The sequence below is a fragment of the Quercus suber genome, unplaced genomic scaffold, assembly GCF_002906115.3.
Source record: "Quercus suber isolate HL8 unplaced genomic scaffold, Cork oak 2.0 scaffold_67, whole genome shotgun sequence".
In the NCBI taxonomy this organism is placed as follows: domain Eukaryota; kingdom Viridiplantae; phylum Streptophyta; class Magnoliopsida; order Fagales; family Fagaceae; genus Quercus; species Quercus suber.
In genome coordinates this window covers 512,188-528,235 of record NW_027069532.1, presented here as the reverse complement: position 1 = coordinate 528,235, position 16,048 = coordinate 512,188, and the positions used below count along the sequence as shown (strand labels likewise).

The following is a 16,048-nucleotide window of genomic DNA, read 5'->3' as shown; positions in this document are numbered from 1 at the left end:
TTAATGGTTTGATAGGCTGATTCATTTCCAATTTTGATACCTCCACTCTTCACCTCCCCCTTGCGCACGTATCTAGCCCAATATCTGAGTCAATACATTTTAGCCCATTAATCACCACAATTAAAAAGAATAAAAAAGTCTCTCTCCTTTTCAATGTGGGATTAAACATTTTCACTAACTCCTCATCTCCCATATTTAATCCCATATCTTTTTCATTTATGTTATTACATTTATTCATTTTTATTTATTTAATATTAAAATGCTCCAACATGTAGTTCATGCAGTACAGATAGGTCTTTCTCCACAACTGATTTGCTCCACCTCCACAGCTACTTGTCCTGCTCCCTACCTTTGACAAAATGCAATTTTTTGCTTTTATTGTTCGGATTTCATTAGCCTTAAAGATTGTTTTTGTGTTCCAAATCTTTCGATTGGGTTATGTGTTTTTGTTCTGATTGTGGTATGTTTAGTTTGTAACCGTTGAGATAGAATAGCAAGAGAGAGTGAAGAACGTTGTTCTGATTGTGGTATGTTTTAGTTTGTAACCAGAGTAGCAAAAAAGAGTGAAGAACGAAAGAGAAAAGGGATGAGAGACAAAGTCATTTTTTTATTTAATCAGTGATTATTTTAAAAGTGAAATATATTTGGAGCAGCAACAGTAATTGCTACAGTACTCTCTAGCTACTCTAGCAAATCTTAAAAAAAACAGAAAAAAAGAATGGGAGAGACTAGCTTGATTTTTCTGTGTTTACTCTCCAAATAAGACTTTAGAGAGCCTATGATCTTAGCCTATAAATAATAGATGGCTAATAACATAATTTTCCTAAAACCCATAAAAATAAGAAACTAGATACCATGTACTGACTATAAAGCTAAATATTTAAAAGACTTTGACCTCCCTATAATATGTTTCTCTTCCAACCATGCATTGGAAAAAAAAAGGGGACCCTTTTTTCTGAAATTTGTAGTTATCTTCCGGCCAAATGTTGCGTTCACGTCATTACCAGAATTAGGTGAAATTTGAAATTCTAAGCTCAAGAAAAAGACACGGCCATTTTTTCTTAAACAAAATGTCAAGAGGTTAGAAAAAACTTAAAAACTACTTTTCCTTCAAAGACCCTGACCAACAATTCACAACCTGAAATCTGCTTTATACAAATAATAATTAACTAAGTTGCAGCACATTAAACACGGCACTTTGAGTCATCGTCCATTACCAATAAGTCACGGGTTTGCAAACGTTATAAACTAATTAACTTTGGTTCATTGAAAAACCTTTTGTAAATTACACAGCATGTGTCCACTGAGCCGTAAATGGCCAATAAAACGTGATTTTGGCCTGAATTAGATCAAAGTAGGATTGGGGCACCATTAGTGACAATCTCAAAGTTATTTCACTTAAACAAAAAAAACAAAAAAAAAAAAGGTTTCATATGCGCAGAGAACTAGGGCTTCTGTCTATAGCTGTGAGTAAAATTGTTTGGAAACTCGGGTAATTACTGAATATTTGATTTAACCAATGTCTGTATTAGGAATTTAGAACAGTACAGTGTTTCTACTTTCTAGTTATCACGGAGGCCACTTTCTTCCGTAACATTGGTGGACTGTGGAGACCATACTTGGCAAGAAAATAAATTGATGAGACAATTTGGAGCAACAAAATTTGATTCTATTAACAGCACTGCTATTATACTGATATAATAATATCTATACTACAAATTTCTCAATCCTACCATATAGCTAAAATCTGGTAGCTCATGAAAACCAAACTACAATTTTTACATACAAAATCAAAACCACATATATATTTCATTAACTAAACACAAATTTCATGTGGTATACCACTAAACTAGTATATATTTATGATCTGTTAAGCAGAGGAAACCAACGTTCTTTAAAGTAAGATTGGTAAGAAATCATGAAGCAGAGAAGGACAAGCGCAAATCCAAGGCCCCAAGGAGTTCCCCCAGCTCTATGGAATGAGTCTCTCTCTGGCATAGGAATGAATTGGTAAAAAGGGCTCCGTTCACTGTTGGAGAGGAAGTGCGCAACTAATAAAAGCAGCAAGGGGGACACGATGAGAAAAAGCTTGAAATTACCAAACACGCTCTCTAGCACAGGCTCGTAGTTGATGTACCATGAAAAGCCAAGGAACATGAGCAGTATGAGGAAGACGAAAAGAAGATGTAAGGGCAGAGGAGACTCATGAGAGCTGGAAGAAGAAGAAGATGAGTAACCTTGATCAGCCATGTTTATGTGCCTCAAAAACAAACCTTGGTATATTCCTAATACAATACAAATGTAGCTAAAAGGGTGTAATATGTGGCTGTGGAGCCAGCTTTGTTCCACTCCTATAGAGAGCTTGGTTTGTGGAGTACATCGATCATGTAGTGGAGATGGTTTATATAGAAGGTTAATTATGATATTTTTGCATTGTGAAGAAAGGGAAAGCTTTACTTTTTGACAATCTAGCCAGAGCCGAGGATAATTCCAAGGACAGGTGAGTTTTCTATGGCGGAGATTCACGTTATAGAAAGGTAACTCGTGAGGAGCTGACACGTACGACCGACATGGACCCAATATTGAGGTGACTCGTGATAAAAGTAATTAATTAATAAGACCAGATTCGTTTTTTATTATTCCAGGCTTAGATCATGGTCAGGTCGGCCACATCAATCGTCAAGCTTCTTGTATATTCTAGTCATTTTGAAATCATTTCACTGTCCCATCAAAAAAAAAAAAAAAAAATCATTTCACTGTTAAAGAAGATCCTAGCTCTATCTACTAAATTAATCTGTAAATCGAACTCCAAAAATAAAGGAAAAAACTTTAAGGGTCATTTAGTTAGAGGACTGAAAAAATAGGAGGATGAAAAATTAGTAAGAAGATGAAAAAGTGTAAGAATATAAAATGTTTAGTTTTTTTTTTTGTGTGTGTTTGGTTGGAGGATAAAAAATTTTGTTTTTTTTTTGTTTTTCGTTATGATTAATTTTAAAATTGTGTTTTTTAGTTTGTATTATGATAATTTAATTATGCTTGAGTTTAGATTAGAGATGTTTGAAAAAAAATATTTTGTGTTTGAAACCGGTGTATTTGTAGTTGTGAGAGGAGAGAGAACGATGGATTTGTGTAAAAGTGTTGTGAGAGTACTTATCTCTCCAGCCTTTTCCTCCTAATTTGAAAGGATGAAAATTGTGGACTTAAGAAAGAAAAATTTCTTCCGAATTTTCCTTTTTCCCAATTTTCATTCTTTTGCCAAACAGTAAAAAACAATATTTTCCACCATATTTTTCTCCCTCTGATTCATCCTTTCTATTTTCAACTCAACCAAACACAGCGTAAAGGTTCTAAATTTTTTATTCAACACAATCAAATGCCATTCAGTTAATACTAAATAAGTCCAGTTAATGGATGCCATTAATAATAATTAGAGGCAAGATCATTTTCACAAAGGATATCAATTATTAAAAAAAAATATTGTGTTTTTACCATTACTCTTAAGTAAATAGATATTTATCCTGGTTGGAATAAATAAATAAATAAATATTTTATTTAAAAAATAAAAATAAAAATGAAGGCAATTAATTTAAAGAATATTATAGTTGTATAAGGCGAATATCCATAATTGAAAATGGAATGTCTTTTAGTGACTCAGAATTTTGACTTAAAGTTTAAACTATATATAGCTGAATGATGATGCCTGAATCGCCTGATGCCTTGCAAGAATATTACTTATCCCTAAAACGACGCTTACATCCATATAAAATATATAAAAAAAGAATTAAAAAAAAGCAATAGTATTAACAAATTAATATTGATTAATGTCTCTCTTTCTACTAATTTATTAGTTAAAAACTCAAAGTTCACCGGAAGAGAAAGAAAGTGGGATCCCACTCAAAGTTATGCCTACTGTTACTCTGATATCTTTAGAGCTGCACTCCACTCATTAGTGTTTTTTGGTACTTGTCTCTCTCACTTTTCACATATATACATACATGCACACTCAACTGTGATAATCTTGCATGTGACAACCATGCACACTGATGACTCGGTCTTAATTCTTAAAGGAGTTAATATAATTAAATATTTATTTTATAAAAAGGAACTCAAATCTTAAAGTTTAAGCATTTCATGCATGCAGATGCAGTGCCAATGGCCGGGAGGAAGGAAGGACTCTCTTTTTAGCTTTTAGTCGTTACATAATAAAGACCAACAGAGAAGGTCCCACAGAAATAATTGAAGGTTTATATATCCACAGTAAAAAAGATGAACAAAAATACATAGACGGAATCAATATAAGTGCCCCCCAAACGGCTCTAAAATCACTAGGATCATCTAATCCGCATCACTGTAACTCATTTATTCAGCACAAAAAAAGAAAAAAGAAAAAAAAGATAAGAATAACTGTTTGATGAGGAGGATCGAAAAGTGTGAGGATAGAAAATAGAGGGAGGATAAAAAAGTGAAAGGATAGAAAAATTTTTAGTTTTCTTTATTTATGTTTGGTTGAGAGGGTGGAAAAATGGAGGGATTAAATTTTTTTTGGTTTGGTTGAAAATAAGGTTTGTATAAATTTACCATTATATCTCTCTTAAATAAAGCAAAAAGTAATACATTATACTTAAAAAAAAAAAAAAATTGTGTATAGATGAAAGTGGACATTTCATAAAATAGCATAAAAATCATCCAAAAGTGTTTTCTTAAAAAAATAATAAAATTAAAAATTTTTAAAAAGGAAGGAAAATAAGAAGAATCCACCACGTCCTGACAAAGCCAAAGAAAGAAAAAAAAAAAAACAAAAACAAACAAAAAACAAAAAGCCAGCGTTACAAGAGAAAGGAAAGTCAAAAGAAAAAGAAAAAAAAAAAAAAGAGCCAATAACGTTAAAAGAGGTGGGGCAGTTTTGTCCAAATATTTTTTCATTTTTCACTCTAATTTTCTCTCCAATTTAGAGAGATTGTATTTTGAAGGAGAGGAGAGAAAACTTGTGAGCCCACCACTTTTCTCCCCCCTCCCCTCTCAACCAAAAACCATTCCCACCCATTTTCTATATATATATATATATATATTTTTCATTCTCCCTAAAATCCACCCAACCAAACATACTAAGGGTGAAACAGATAAGTATGTCCAATTATACATACACACTTAAAGGTCACTTATTTGATTAACGGACTAGGGGTAATATTATTGAGTACTCAAGAGTACATAAATGCATATTTCCTATTCTCAGATAACTATAGATTCCATTAATTAAATTTATGGTGGGACTCACAATTATGTGAGAGATGGGAGTATGCATTTATGGTACTCTCAGAGTATTCAATAATTTTCCACGGACTAGACGTTCATTATAAGCTAATCATGTATACAAAATTATGACAAACTTAAAAGGGTTTTATTAACTGACACTCTTAAAGAATTTGTTAATGAGCTATTTTAAGAAAGTTTTGATACTATTTTTCATGAAAAATATAAAAAAAATTGTCAAAAAATCAATTACTTTTCTTTTTCCATAAATTTCTTAAAAAATTTCCTAAACTAATGTCCTTAAGATATCAGTTAACTTTTTCCAACTTTTAAAGATAAGTAAAAAAGAAAAAGAAAAAGATTTGTGATTTTATTGGTTTAGAATATACACTAGCTGTATAGTAAACTAAACTGCAATGTCATACATATATAAAATAAAAAAACCAAAAAAAAAAAAAAAAATTTTGAAAATGAGAAGCTAAGACCTAGCCCCGGCCTTGTACCTTCATGATCATGTCGATAAATTCAGTTGAAGGAAGGCCGATGATGATATTGATTATAGACTAGTTATGGATCATTATTTAGGTTTGGGCTAAGGCTAGCACCAGATACCTGTTTTCTGGTCCTGCTCCTCTTTGGGTACGAGTCTGTCCAACTGGAGAATGTAGTGGCCCAAACATAAGATAGAGAATGCTGGCCCAGGATGTGCAAGAGAAATAAAAATGAAGTGCACTGGTTTATGATATTGATGTCATTAAGAACGGTGAATGATATCATGATTTCAAAGCCATAGGCATCATCATTGTCACTGACTTGTTGCCTTTGGTTGGGGTAGGTGAAGTGACCCACTATATGTTATCCAAAGTCTTGTTTTAAGTTTTAAGTTGACCTTGGAGAACTTCTGTGATCTTCTATTTCTTTACACATGTTATCTTATCTAAGGTCTGTATTACTAGCAAGTAGAAACTATGACTAAAGAAAGAAAAGGTGCTATAGTAGATTTCATCATGTGCATTTAGAGGAAGAAGTTTTAGTTACTTTTCTTGCATCCTGCTGCAATCATAGAATGCCACATCTAGTAAGATAGCAATTGTTGAGATATTCTTAAGAGTGCACTACATATCATTCGATGTGGAATGTTATCAACAAGTAATAATTCAAAAGTAGTGCTAGACTTGGTGATTGTAATAATAAAGGCAGTGACAACCGAGGACAAAGCAGATGAAATGATAGACTCCACTACCACCTAGCTCTTTTTAAATAGCCTAAGCATAAATTGAGATTGGACCCCTCTTTCTGTGTGTGTAAACAAAATGGCAATAGCCTTACACTTGAGCACTTTGATACTTTCATTCCTGTTAGTGCTAATGTTAGTTATGGTTAGCTATACAATGGCAGATGCAGCCAAAGACAGAGAGGAGTGTGCACAACAACTAGTAGGACTGGCTACATGTCTGCCTTACGTTGGTGGTCAAGCAAAAGCACCTACACCAGACTGTTGTAGTGGTCTTAAACAAGTCCTAAAGGACAACAAGAAGTGCTTGTGTGTCATCATCAGAGATCGTAATGATCCTGAATTAGGACTACAGATTAACGTTACACTTGCTTTGGGCCTGCCTTCTGTTTGCAATGCCCCTGCTAACGTCTCCCAGTGTCCTGGTATGCATTCAGCTATAAGAGTTGTTTTGTTCTAGCTAATTGTTTTTTTTTTTTTTAATATTTTTTTTATGAAATTCGATATAAGAAGTAAATGGTGAATGCTATAGACCTATTATGGTTCTACACTTCTTTAAAAAGAAGGATAGATGTCACTAGAAGTGGCTAATATTTGACACACTGATTTGATTTGTTTGGATGGTCATGGATGCAGCTCTTCTACACTTGGATCCTAATTCACCAGAAGCTCAAGTTTTCTACCAATTGGGAAGGAGTTCTAATCAAACTGATGGTAGTCCTGCTCCTAGTCCTAGTGGTAATGTAGCCAACATACATGAGTCTTCCTTTTCATTTCAATTTCTTTTGATATTGTAGAAATCTTCTTAAATTTGTGGGTAATTTCTTTGGCTACAGGTGGAGGGAGTTTCGCGAGTGCCAAAAGTAAGGGGACTAGTGGCCAGGACAAGAATGAAGGTTGTTATGGTCAAAAGAGATGGTTTGGAATGGAGATTGTTATTGGCGGGGTCTTAACATGGTGTTTCATTAGTTCACACTCGTTCATATAGGCACTTGGACTGTCACTCTTTAGCGACTTTGGCCTTGACTGCTGTTTTGTAATTGTTATATTCATGTTATGTTCTTTTCATTTATTAATACTCCCTACCTCTATTTATCTCAAAATAATAATAAAAACCTTCCAACTCTCCCTTTTGAACTATGTTTATCTTATAAATGAGGGTATTGTATGAGTTGCCTCTTTGGACATTTAACTAATGGAAGCTATGATTGTTGTGAAAAACTTCCAGTATAAATGTACATGATCAAAGATTGAAGCACATACAATAACAGTATGCATCAAGTTCTGCTGCTAATTTCTTTGTAGAAAGAATTGCTTCACAAAAAAAAAAAAAAAAATAGTGTTAACTATATTATTTAGTCTGTCATAGCTACAACAATAATTAATAGATTTTTGGATCTCGAGTTTTATAACATATCATAATTAGTATTATGAAGCATATGCCAAATATATTTTTTTTAATCTTTTTCTTTCCCAAGCAACCTATAATATTTAAATATGTTAGGTTCTAAAGATTTAAGATTTTATGTATTTAGAACTCTAATGTGTAATGTTGGCAAACCATGATCAAAACAATATGTTTAGTCTTGTTTAAGCTTGCTCAAAGTACGTTTATTTGTAAAACTGGAATCGAGTGATTGCAGATTTATTGGACTAAATCTGTAAGGCTTGATCGATCGAAGCACGTACAGATTTATTTTTCTACAGAGTTCCAGTTCAGCCCAAACTCTATTTAAACGTCTTGGGGATCAAGTAAAACACTCCTATATAAGGAAAACCCTAGAACGTTTTTGGGACTTTTAGAGAGAGAGATTAGAGTGCCTCTTGTGCCTCCTTTTATTTTTAGGGTTTTGTACCCAAACCTCTCTAAGTCTTTGTTGCTCATATTGCTGTTTTGTGTAAATCTCTTGTGAGATCTTTGAGGAGCTTTCCTTTACACAAAGTTTAGGGTTTTCAAGGTGGAGATATTATCAAAACCTTGATGATCATTCAATTGCAGATTCAAGAACTTAAAGATTATCAAGCGGGGGTGCTTGTACTTGATTGAAGAATTTAAGAAGGAAGGAGTCCGTGGATTCGGAGCTTGCACGTGGTCGTGTCAGTAAGTTCTACTGGTAGGTAGCATTAGGAAGTCGAGCGGGGAGCTTGTAGTCCTTTTGTATGAACTTTGATTATTTCATCGTGGATTCAAGTTTGCCTTGAGGATCGGTGGGTCAAATCCTCCCCAGGTTTTTACTGTGTGGTTTCCTGGGTGATCATATCATTCTGTCTTTTATTATTTCCCTGCTTTATTATTTTGATATGATTATTTGATTACTTTAACCTAGAATTGCATAATTTGACTAAGTAACAACTTGGCTAATTAATCTAGGCTAACCAATCTGGTTGTTCTAAGGGGTCTAAAACCGTTCAAAATATATAGTGAGAAAAATATTGTAGTTTGTTATTTCGGTAATGATGTCTTAGAAATTTATCATCGTCACTAAGTAGAGATCGTCATTGACTTTGAGAAGACATTACACATTTATTACACTCATTAATGATGAAACGTAATGGATGAAGCAACGGTCACAGAATGAGTTATGAACTTCAGATAAAGATTCGGTAATGCACTAGCCATTGAACATAAATACAGCAATTCAGTGCCCATTGATTAGACATACAACTATAAAAGAGAAGGTAACAAAATTAAAGGTACACACAAATACTCTACAAAATTACTCTCCACTCATTTTTTTCTCTAGAATCTTTCTCCCTTACTGACTTAAGCATCGGAGGCAGTTTGGCTGACACCACACCGGCTTGTTACTCTTCCACCCCGTTTATTCTTGCAAGTCCTACTAAAACAGTGACGACCCCAATCACAGCTTCATCCATCTGCTACGACGAGGATCTCAACTGCTTATTTTTTGCATCATTAGTTTGGCGCCATCTGTGGGGACGCTAATCATTCAAGCCATATTTCCCAATGACAAAAGAGTTCCTCGAAGTACAAGATGAAAGCAGAGACTGCACCTCAGCCAGTTGTTATGCAACAACAACAAATCCAAGCCCTCTTGGCTAATGTGGAAGAGCTGACTCGCCAGAATGAAGAACTATAAAAGACGATGGACTCAGAACATCGGCGAATAGGTGAAAACCAAAATGAAGAAGAATCAAACTCTCAAGCCACTAGGTGAGATAGAACTTCAAGAGAAGATTCCACTAGGGTGGAGAATGAGCTTCGCAACATGAGGAAGGAGATGGATGAACTAAAAAGTGCTATGAAGGACAAAGGCAGAGAGAATCTAGATGGGATGATTCGAAGGACGGACTCAGCATTCACTACTGAAGTATTGAACCGTCCCCTCCCACCAAAATTCCGCCTCCCACAGTTGGAGTCATATGATGGTTCCAAGGATCCCTTGGATCACATCGAATCATTCAAGACACTGATGCTATTGCAGATGACCCTAGACGAGGTGATGTGTAGGGCATTCCCAACAACACTGAAAGAAGCAGCCAGGGTATGGTTCAACAAGATACCCCCACGAACTATTGCAGATTTTGAACAACTCAGTAAGGGTTTTGTTCGTCATTTCATTGGGGGGCAAAGACATAAAAAGCCAACTGGCCATCTTTTCAACATTCAACAAGCAGCAAGAGAATCACTAAAGCAGTATGTCACTCAATTCAATAAGGAGTTGCTGCAAGTAGATGAAGTTGAAGATCAAGTTATCTTAACAACCTTCCAAGTAGGGTTACTGCTAGGAGATTTCTTCTTCTCAATCACTAAAAGTCCACCAAAAACAGTTGCGAAGTTGCTCTGTAAAGCTCAGAAGTACATGAATGTAGAAGATGCAGTGCTTGCAAAAGAAATGACAGGAAAAAGGAAGAAAGACGAAGGAACAAGTAACAATTGCGATAAGAAGAAGGAGACACGAAGTGTTGGGCAGACCATAGGAAAAAAGAAGGAACTTCTAGACAAGAAACCCAAGTTCACCATCTTCACTCCTCTAATAATGCCAATGGAGTAGGTCCTTATGCAGATAGGAGATGATCCCTCCTTGCAATGGCCAAAGCCAATTAGCAATCAAGTAGAAAAAAGAGACAAGAGCAAGTACTGTAGGTTCCACTAGGACTACGGGCATCGTATTGATGAGTGCAAGAATTTGAAAGATTAGGTGGAGACTTTAATCCGGTAAGGAAAGTTACAGAAGTACGTTAGAAAGACGGAGCCCCACAAGTAACAACAAAAGGACAATCAAGACAGAACTCCAGAAGTAGAAGATAGCAAACCCCCTGTAAGAGATATAAAGACGATCTCGGGAGGACTAACAGCAGGTGGAACACTGAAGTCCTTGAAAAAAGCACATGGGAGAGAAATAAACAACATCCATTAATGGCTCCCTCCAATGAAGATGCCAAAGAATGACAAGCCTGATATTGTCTTCTCAGAGAGAGACAGTCGTGGCATCAGGCAACCTCATGACAATCCATTAGTGATCATGCTTAGGGTAGAAGAGTTCAACATCCACCAAGTGCTCATTGACAATGGAAGCTCAGCAGATATCATCTACTTGCCTGCGTTTCAGCAGATGAAACTAGATAAGAAAAGGATCAGGCCTTTCACCTCGCCTTTGGTAAGCTTCTTAGGGGATAGAATCGTCCCTAAGGGCATCGTCACTCTAACCATAATTGCGAGAACTTATCCAGCACAGGTTACCAAGGAAATTGATTTCCTCATAGTTGATTGCCCTTCAACATACAACATCAACTTGGGAAGACCTACACTCAACAGACTAAGAGCAACAATGTCAATATATTACTTGAAGGTGAAGTTTCCAACAGCCCATGGGGTAGGAGAAATCAGAGAAGACCAAGTTCTGGCAAGAGAATGCTATCAAGCTGCCTTAGCATCTAGAAAGAACCAAACATGGGTGATCAATGAACCAGAGCCCATTCCTGAACCGTCATAAACACCACAAGAAGTTGAGATCATCCCAGGAGATTCGACGAAAGTATTGAAGATCAGAACATCACTCCCAACTTTAGAGAAAGAGAAAATGATTTCCTTCTTAAGGGCAAACCAAGATGTTTTTGCCTAGAAAGACGAGGATATGCTTGGAATTGATAGGAAGATCATACAGCATCGTCTCAACGTCAACCCAAAATGCAAACCTATATAGCAGAAGTGGAGAATATTTGCACTAGAACATAACAAAGCTATAACTGAAGAAGTAGAGAAGCTAGAAGAAGCTGATTTCATCAAGGAAGTCTTTTGTTTAGATTGGCTAGCAAACGTGGTCATGGTAAAGAAGAGTAATGGCAAGTGGAGAATGTGCATCAACTTCACAGACTTGAACAAAGCTTGCCCAAAAGATAGCTTCCCCTTGTCGAGGATTAACCAATTGGTAGACTCAACTGCTGGACATAAACTCTTGAGTTTCATGGACGCATTCTTTGGATACAACCAGATTCTTATGGATGAAGATGATCAAGAGAAAACCTCATTTGTTACCAGCCAAGGCTTGTATTACTACAAGGTTATGCCCTTTGGATTAAAGAACATAGGACCCACATACCAAAGATTGGTAAACTGCATGTTCTCTCACTAGATTGGAAGGAATGTGGAGGTGTACGTAGACAATATGTTGGTGAAAAGCAAGGATGAAGCCAATCACTTGGATGATCTAAAAGAAACCTTTAGCACACTACGTAAGTACAATATGAAATTAAACCCTGCAAAATGTGTTTTTGCTATTGCTTTAGGTAAGTTCTTGGCATTCATGGTGTCCCAATGAGGTATAGAGGTAAATCTAGACAAAGTAAAGGCAATAATCGAGGTCAAGTCACCAAAAACAGTGAAGGACATGCAGAGCTTGATAGGAAAAGTTGTAGCCCTAAACAGATTCGTCTCTAGAGCAATGGATAAGAGCATGCCATTCTTCAAGGTATTGAAAAAAAATTTTCAATAGACTGACAAATGCAAGGAAGCTCTTGCCCAGTTAAAGGTGTACTTGACGAAGCCACCTCTATTAAGCCCCTCGGTGATGGGAGAGAAGTTGTACCTCTACTTAGCAGTATCCAACACTACAGTAAGTTTAGCACTGGTCAGAGAAGAAGGGAACGTCCAGAAGCTAGTTTACTATACCAACCATGCATTCCAAGGAGCAGAGGCAAGTTACCCAAGGATGGAGAAGATAGCTTCTGCATTATTGTTGTGTCCAGAAAACTCCATCCTTATTTCCAAGTACACCCAATCATCGTTATGACAAACCAACCCATAAGAAAGATGATGAACAAGATAGATGCAGCAGGACAACTTATTTAATGGCGATTGAACTAGGCCAATTTGACATTGAATATCGGCCTCGAGCAGCAATCAAAGCCCAAGTGCTAGCAGAATTCATTGTAGAATTCACTTACCCCTATAAGGAAGAAGAACCTCCTATGGAAACATGGACGGTCTAAAAATATGGGTCTACCACGAAGAAAGTAGGAGGAGCAGGAGTAGTGCTTATATCTCTAGAAAAAGAAACATTGAAGTATGCAGTTAGATTGCAATTCACAGCAACAAATAACGAGGTAGAATACGAAGCATTGCTAGCAGGGTTGCAAAAGCTCTAAGAGCAAAAAAATTTATTGTCCAAGCTAATTCTTAGCTAATAATTGGACAAATGAAGGGAGATTAAGAAGCCAAAGAAGAAAGGATGCAAAAGTACTTGAAGATCATCCAACAACTCTCACAGTACTTTGACAGCCTAGACTTTGTGCAAATCCCAAGAACCAAAAATGCAGAAGTTGACTTCCTAGCAGGAAAGGCACTCAGAGCAGGATATTACTGGCCAACCCTACAGAAAGATGCATACGACATCGTCAGAGCATGTGATAAGTGTCAACGCTTTGCAAAAGTCCAAACGAGACCAGGAGAGACGATGACACCAATATCCTGACCATGGCCCTTTGCCCAATGGGAATTGATATTATGGTCCATTCCCTCTAGGGAAGAAGCAACTCAGATTTCTGATTGTTGCAATTGATTACTTCACAAAATGGGTAGAAGTAGAACCATTGACAATGATAACAGAGGCTAAAGTCACAAGCTTTATGTGGAAAAACATCATCTGCAGGTTTGGAGTCCCACATGTCATAATATCAGACAATGGAAAGTAGTTTCACAATCCTAAGTTTCAAAAATTTTGCTAAGACTTAGGAGTCAAGAATCACTACTCTTCTCCAAGACACCCGTAATCTAACGGCCAGACAGAAGTGATGAATAGAAGCTTACTCAAAATTATCAAAACTCGGCTTGAGGGGACAAAGGGCCTTGGCCTGAAGAACTACAAAATGTCCTTTGGGCATATAGGACGATCACAAGAGTTCCAACAAGAGAAACACCATTCAGATTGACATTTGGCACTGAGGCCATCATACTAGTAGAAGTAGGACTAATGAGCTTCCAAGTCAAAACTTATGAAGACCAGAAGAACCAGCAGGAGCTTAACAGCAATTTGGACCTAATTGATGAAGTCAGAGAAGAAGCTATGAAGCGAATGACCAAACACAAGGAAGAAATGGCCAGATACTATAACAAAAAGGTTAAGCTAAGAAGGTTTAACATGGGAGACCTCATCCTTAGAAATATATCACATGCAACAAAGGACCCATCCCAAGGAAAATTGGGACCAGCCTAGGAAGGCCCTTACGAAGTAATCCATCATTCTAGAGAAGGCTCTTACTACTTGAAGTCTCTAGACGGCTGGGAATTGCCTCGACCATGGAACATAGAGCACTTAAAGAAATACTACTAGTAAGGAATGCTTTACATTTCATGTTGCCTAATCTTCATATCAGTATGTACGGCAATTATTACTTTCGTCATTCATAGATCAATAATACACGAAAGCATTATCCATGCGTATTTATCAATGATTATTCATGAGTTATTTGTCAATGAAAATATGTGCAACACTTAGGAGTCATCCATGGGAGACGTCTCAAGGGCCTTCGTCATTAAAATTCTAAATCAAAAGCTGTTCACACACAGCCACCAAAGTCGACTAAATTAGAGTTGTTTAAACACAACCAATATGATTGTCATCCAAGCACGAATAGACAAAACAAAAAAAAAAAAAAAAAAAACAAAAAAAACAAAAAATGGTTAACTTAAAGACGCTCCAATACCATGACTTTAAGTCACGAGTACAACGCAACATCGTCATTCAAACATGACTCAATTAAAAGTTGTTCAAACGCAGCTAAAAAATACTAAGTTGTTCAAACACAACTAAGATTGTCATTCAAACATGACTCAATAAAAAACTATTCAAACATAGCTATAAAAATACTAAGTTGTTCAAAACACAACTAAGGTTGTCATTCAAACATGACTCAATAAAAAGCTATTCAACATAGCTAAAAAATACTAAGTTGTTCAAAACACAACTAAGGTCGTCATTCAAACATGACTTAATAGAAAGTTGTTCAAACACAGCTAAAAATACTAAGTTGTTAACACAACTAAGGTTGTCATTCGAACATGACTCAATAAAAAACTGTTCAAACACGGCTAAAAAATACCAAGTTGTTCAAACACAACTAAGGACGCCATTCAAACATGACTTAATAAAAAGCTGTTCAAACATGGCTGAAAAATACTAAGTTGTTCAAACACAACTAAGGTCATCATTCAAACATGAGTAGAAAGCTATCCAAACACAACTAAAAAAAAAAATACTAAGTTGTTCAAACACAACTAAGACTGTCGTTTAGACATGACTCAACAAAAAGCTGTTCAAACACAATTGCTCAAACACAACTAAAATAATCAGTCAAAAATGACTCAATAAAGAATCATTTCAATACAACTGAAAAGCTGTTCAGATATGAGCTAAGTATAATAAGTTGTTTCAGCACAACTAACATCATCATAAAAAGGTTGTCCAAACGCAACCTAGCATAAAAGAGTTGTTTAGTACAACTAAAAGCATGAGGTCCATAAATGTATCTATCATTGTCAAAGAGATTGTTCAATTGCCCAAAACAACTGGCCCAAAAGAGATGTTGTTCTTGCCTTACAAAAAATGGAAAAGAAAGAAAAACTGGAAAGAAAAAATATAAAAATTACTGCTCATCAAGGATAGGGTTTGCAGGGGTTGTAATTGCGGCCTTTTTCATTACTTTAGCAACGTTTGTGGCTTCCTCTGTCACATTTTCTGTTGTAGCCTCAGAAGGACGATCAGATATAAGCTCCTTCTCAACGTCATCCATAACCAAGCCAAAAAGGTCCAAGTCAGGGTGATGCTTTGCCATCCACTTCTTGAGAATGTCAAAGCCTTCCACGTAGTACTCGCACAACTCATTGGAATACTTGTCGGAGTCTTTGAATTCCTTTACCACCATGGCCCCAATTTTTTGCAGTTTTAGCTCCAGGTCACCAATCTACTTGCCCTTCAACTTGCAGAAGTCCTTCTCCACTTGCAGGCTTTTCTCCAAGACCGCCACATGTTCTTTATCATTTTCAGCTTCAATGGTAAGAATGGCAACCTTGTTCTTAAATGTCTTGTTCTCAGCAGAAAGGGA

General features: G+C 36.1%; 3 protein-coding genes across 3 annotated transcripts; all 3 read left to right on the top strand.

Moving 5' to 3' along the window:
- The first annotated feature begins 6,521 nt into the window (after positions 1–6,521).
- Positions 6,522–7,624, top strand: LOC112040056 (non-specific lipid transfer protein GPI-anchored 14). The gene is made up of 3 exons (XM_024072953.2): positions 6,522–6,909; positions 7,121–7,222; positions 7,321–7,624. Exons 1-3 carry the CDS (start codon positions 6,564–6,566, stop codon positions 7,470–7,472), a joined length of 600 nt encoding a protein of 199 aa, XP_023928721.2. The 5' UTR covers positions 6,522–6,563; the 3' UTR covers positions 7,473–7,624.
- A 2,090-nt stretch (positions 7,625–9,714) lies between these two features.
- LOC112040038 (uncharacterized) lies at positions 9,715–10,500 on the top strand. Its single transcript, XM_024072930.1, has one exon. It carries the CDS (start codon positions 9,715–9,717, stop codon positions 10,498–10,500), a length of 786 nt encoding a protein of 261 aa, XP_023928698.1.
- A 384-nt stretch (positions 10,501–10,884) lies between these two features.
- On the top strand, positions 10,885–11,442 carry LOC112040039 (uncharacterized). The gene has a single exon (XM_024072931.1). The coding sequence runs from the start codon at positions 10,885–10,887 to the stop codon at positions 11,440–11,442; it is 558 nt and encodes a 185-aa protein (XP_023928699.1).
- The last annotated feature ends 4,606 nt before the right edge of the window (positions 11,443–16,048 follow it).

Excerpts from the sequence above, each read along its gene's own strand:
- LOC112040038 (XM_024072930.1), top strand. The coding sequence starts at position 9,715 with ATGAGGAAGGAGATGGATGAACTAAAAAGTGCTATGAAGGACAAAGGC.
- LOC112040056 (XM_024072953.2), top strand. The coding sequence starts at position 6,564 with ATGGCAATAGCCTTACACTTGAGCACTTTGATACTTTCATTCCTGTTA. Across the intron at positions 6,910-7,120 it reads TAACGTCTCCCAGTGTCCTG|CTCTTCTACACTTGGATCCT; the intron begins GTATGCATTCAG and ends TCATGGATGCAG. Across the intron at positions 7,223-7,320 it reads TCCTGCTCCTAGTCCTAGTG|GTGGAGGGAGTTTCGCGAGT; the intron begins GTAATGTAGCCA and ends CTTTGGCTACAG.
- LOC112040039 (XM_024072931.1), top strand. The coding sequence starts at position 10,885 with ATGCCAAAGAATGACAAGCCTGATATTGTCTTCTCAGAGAGAGACAGT.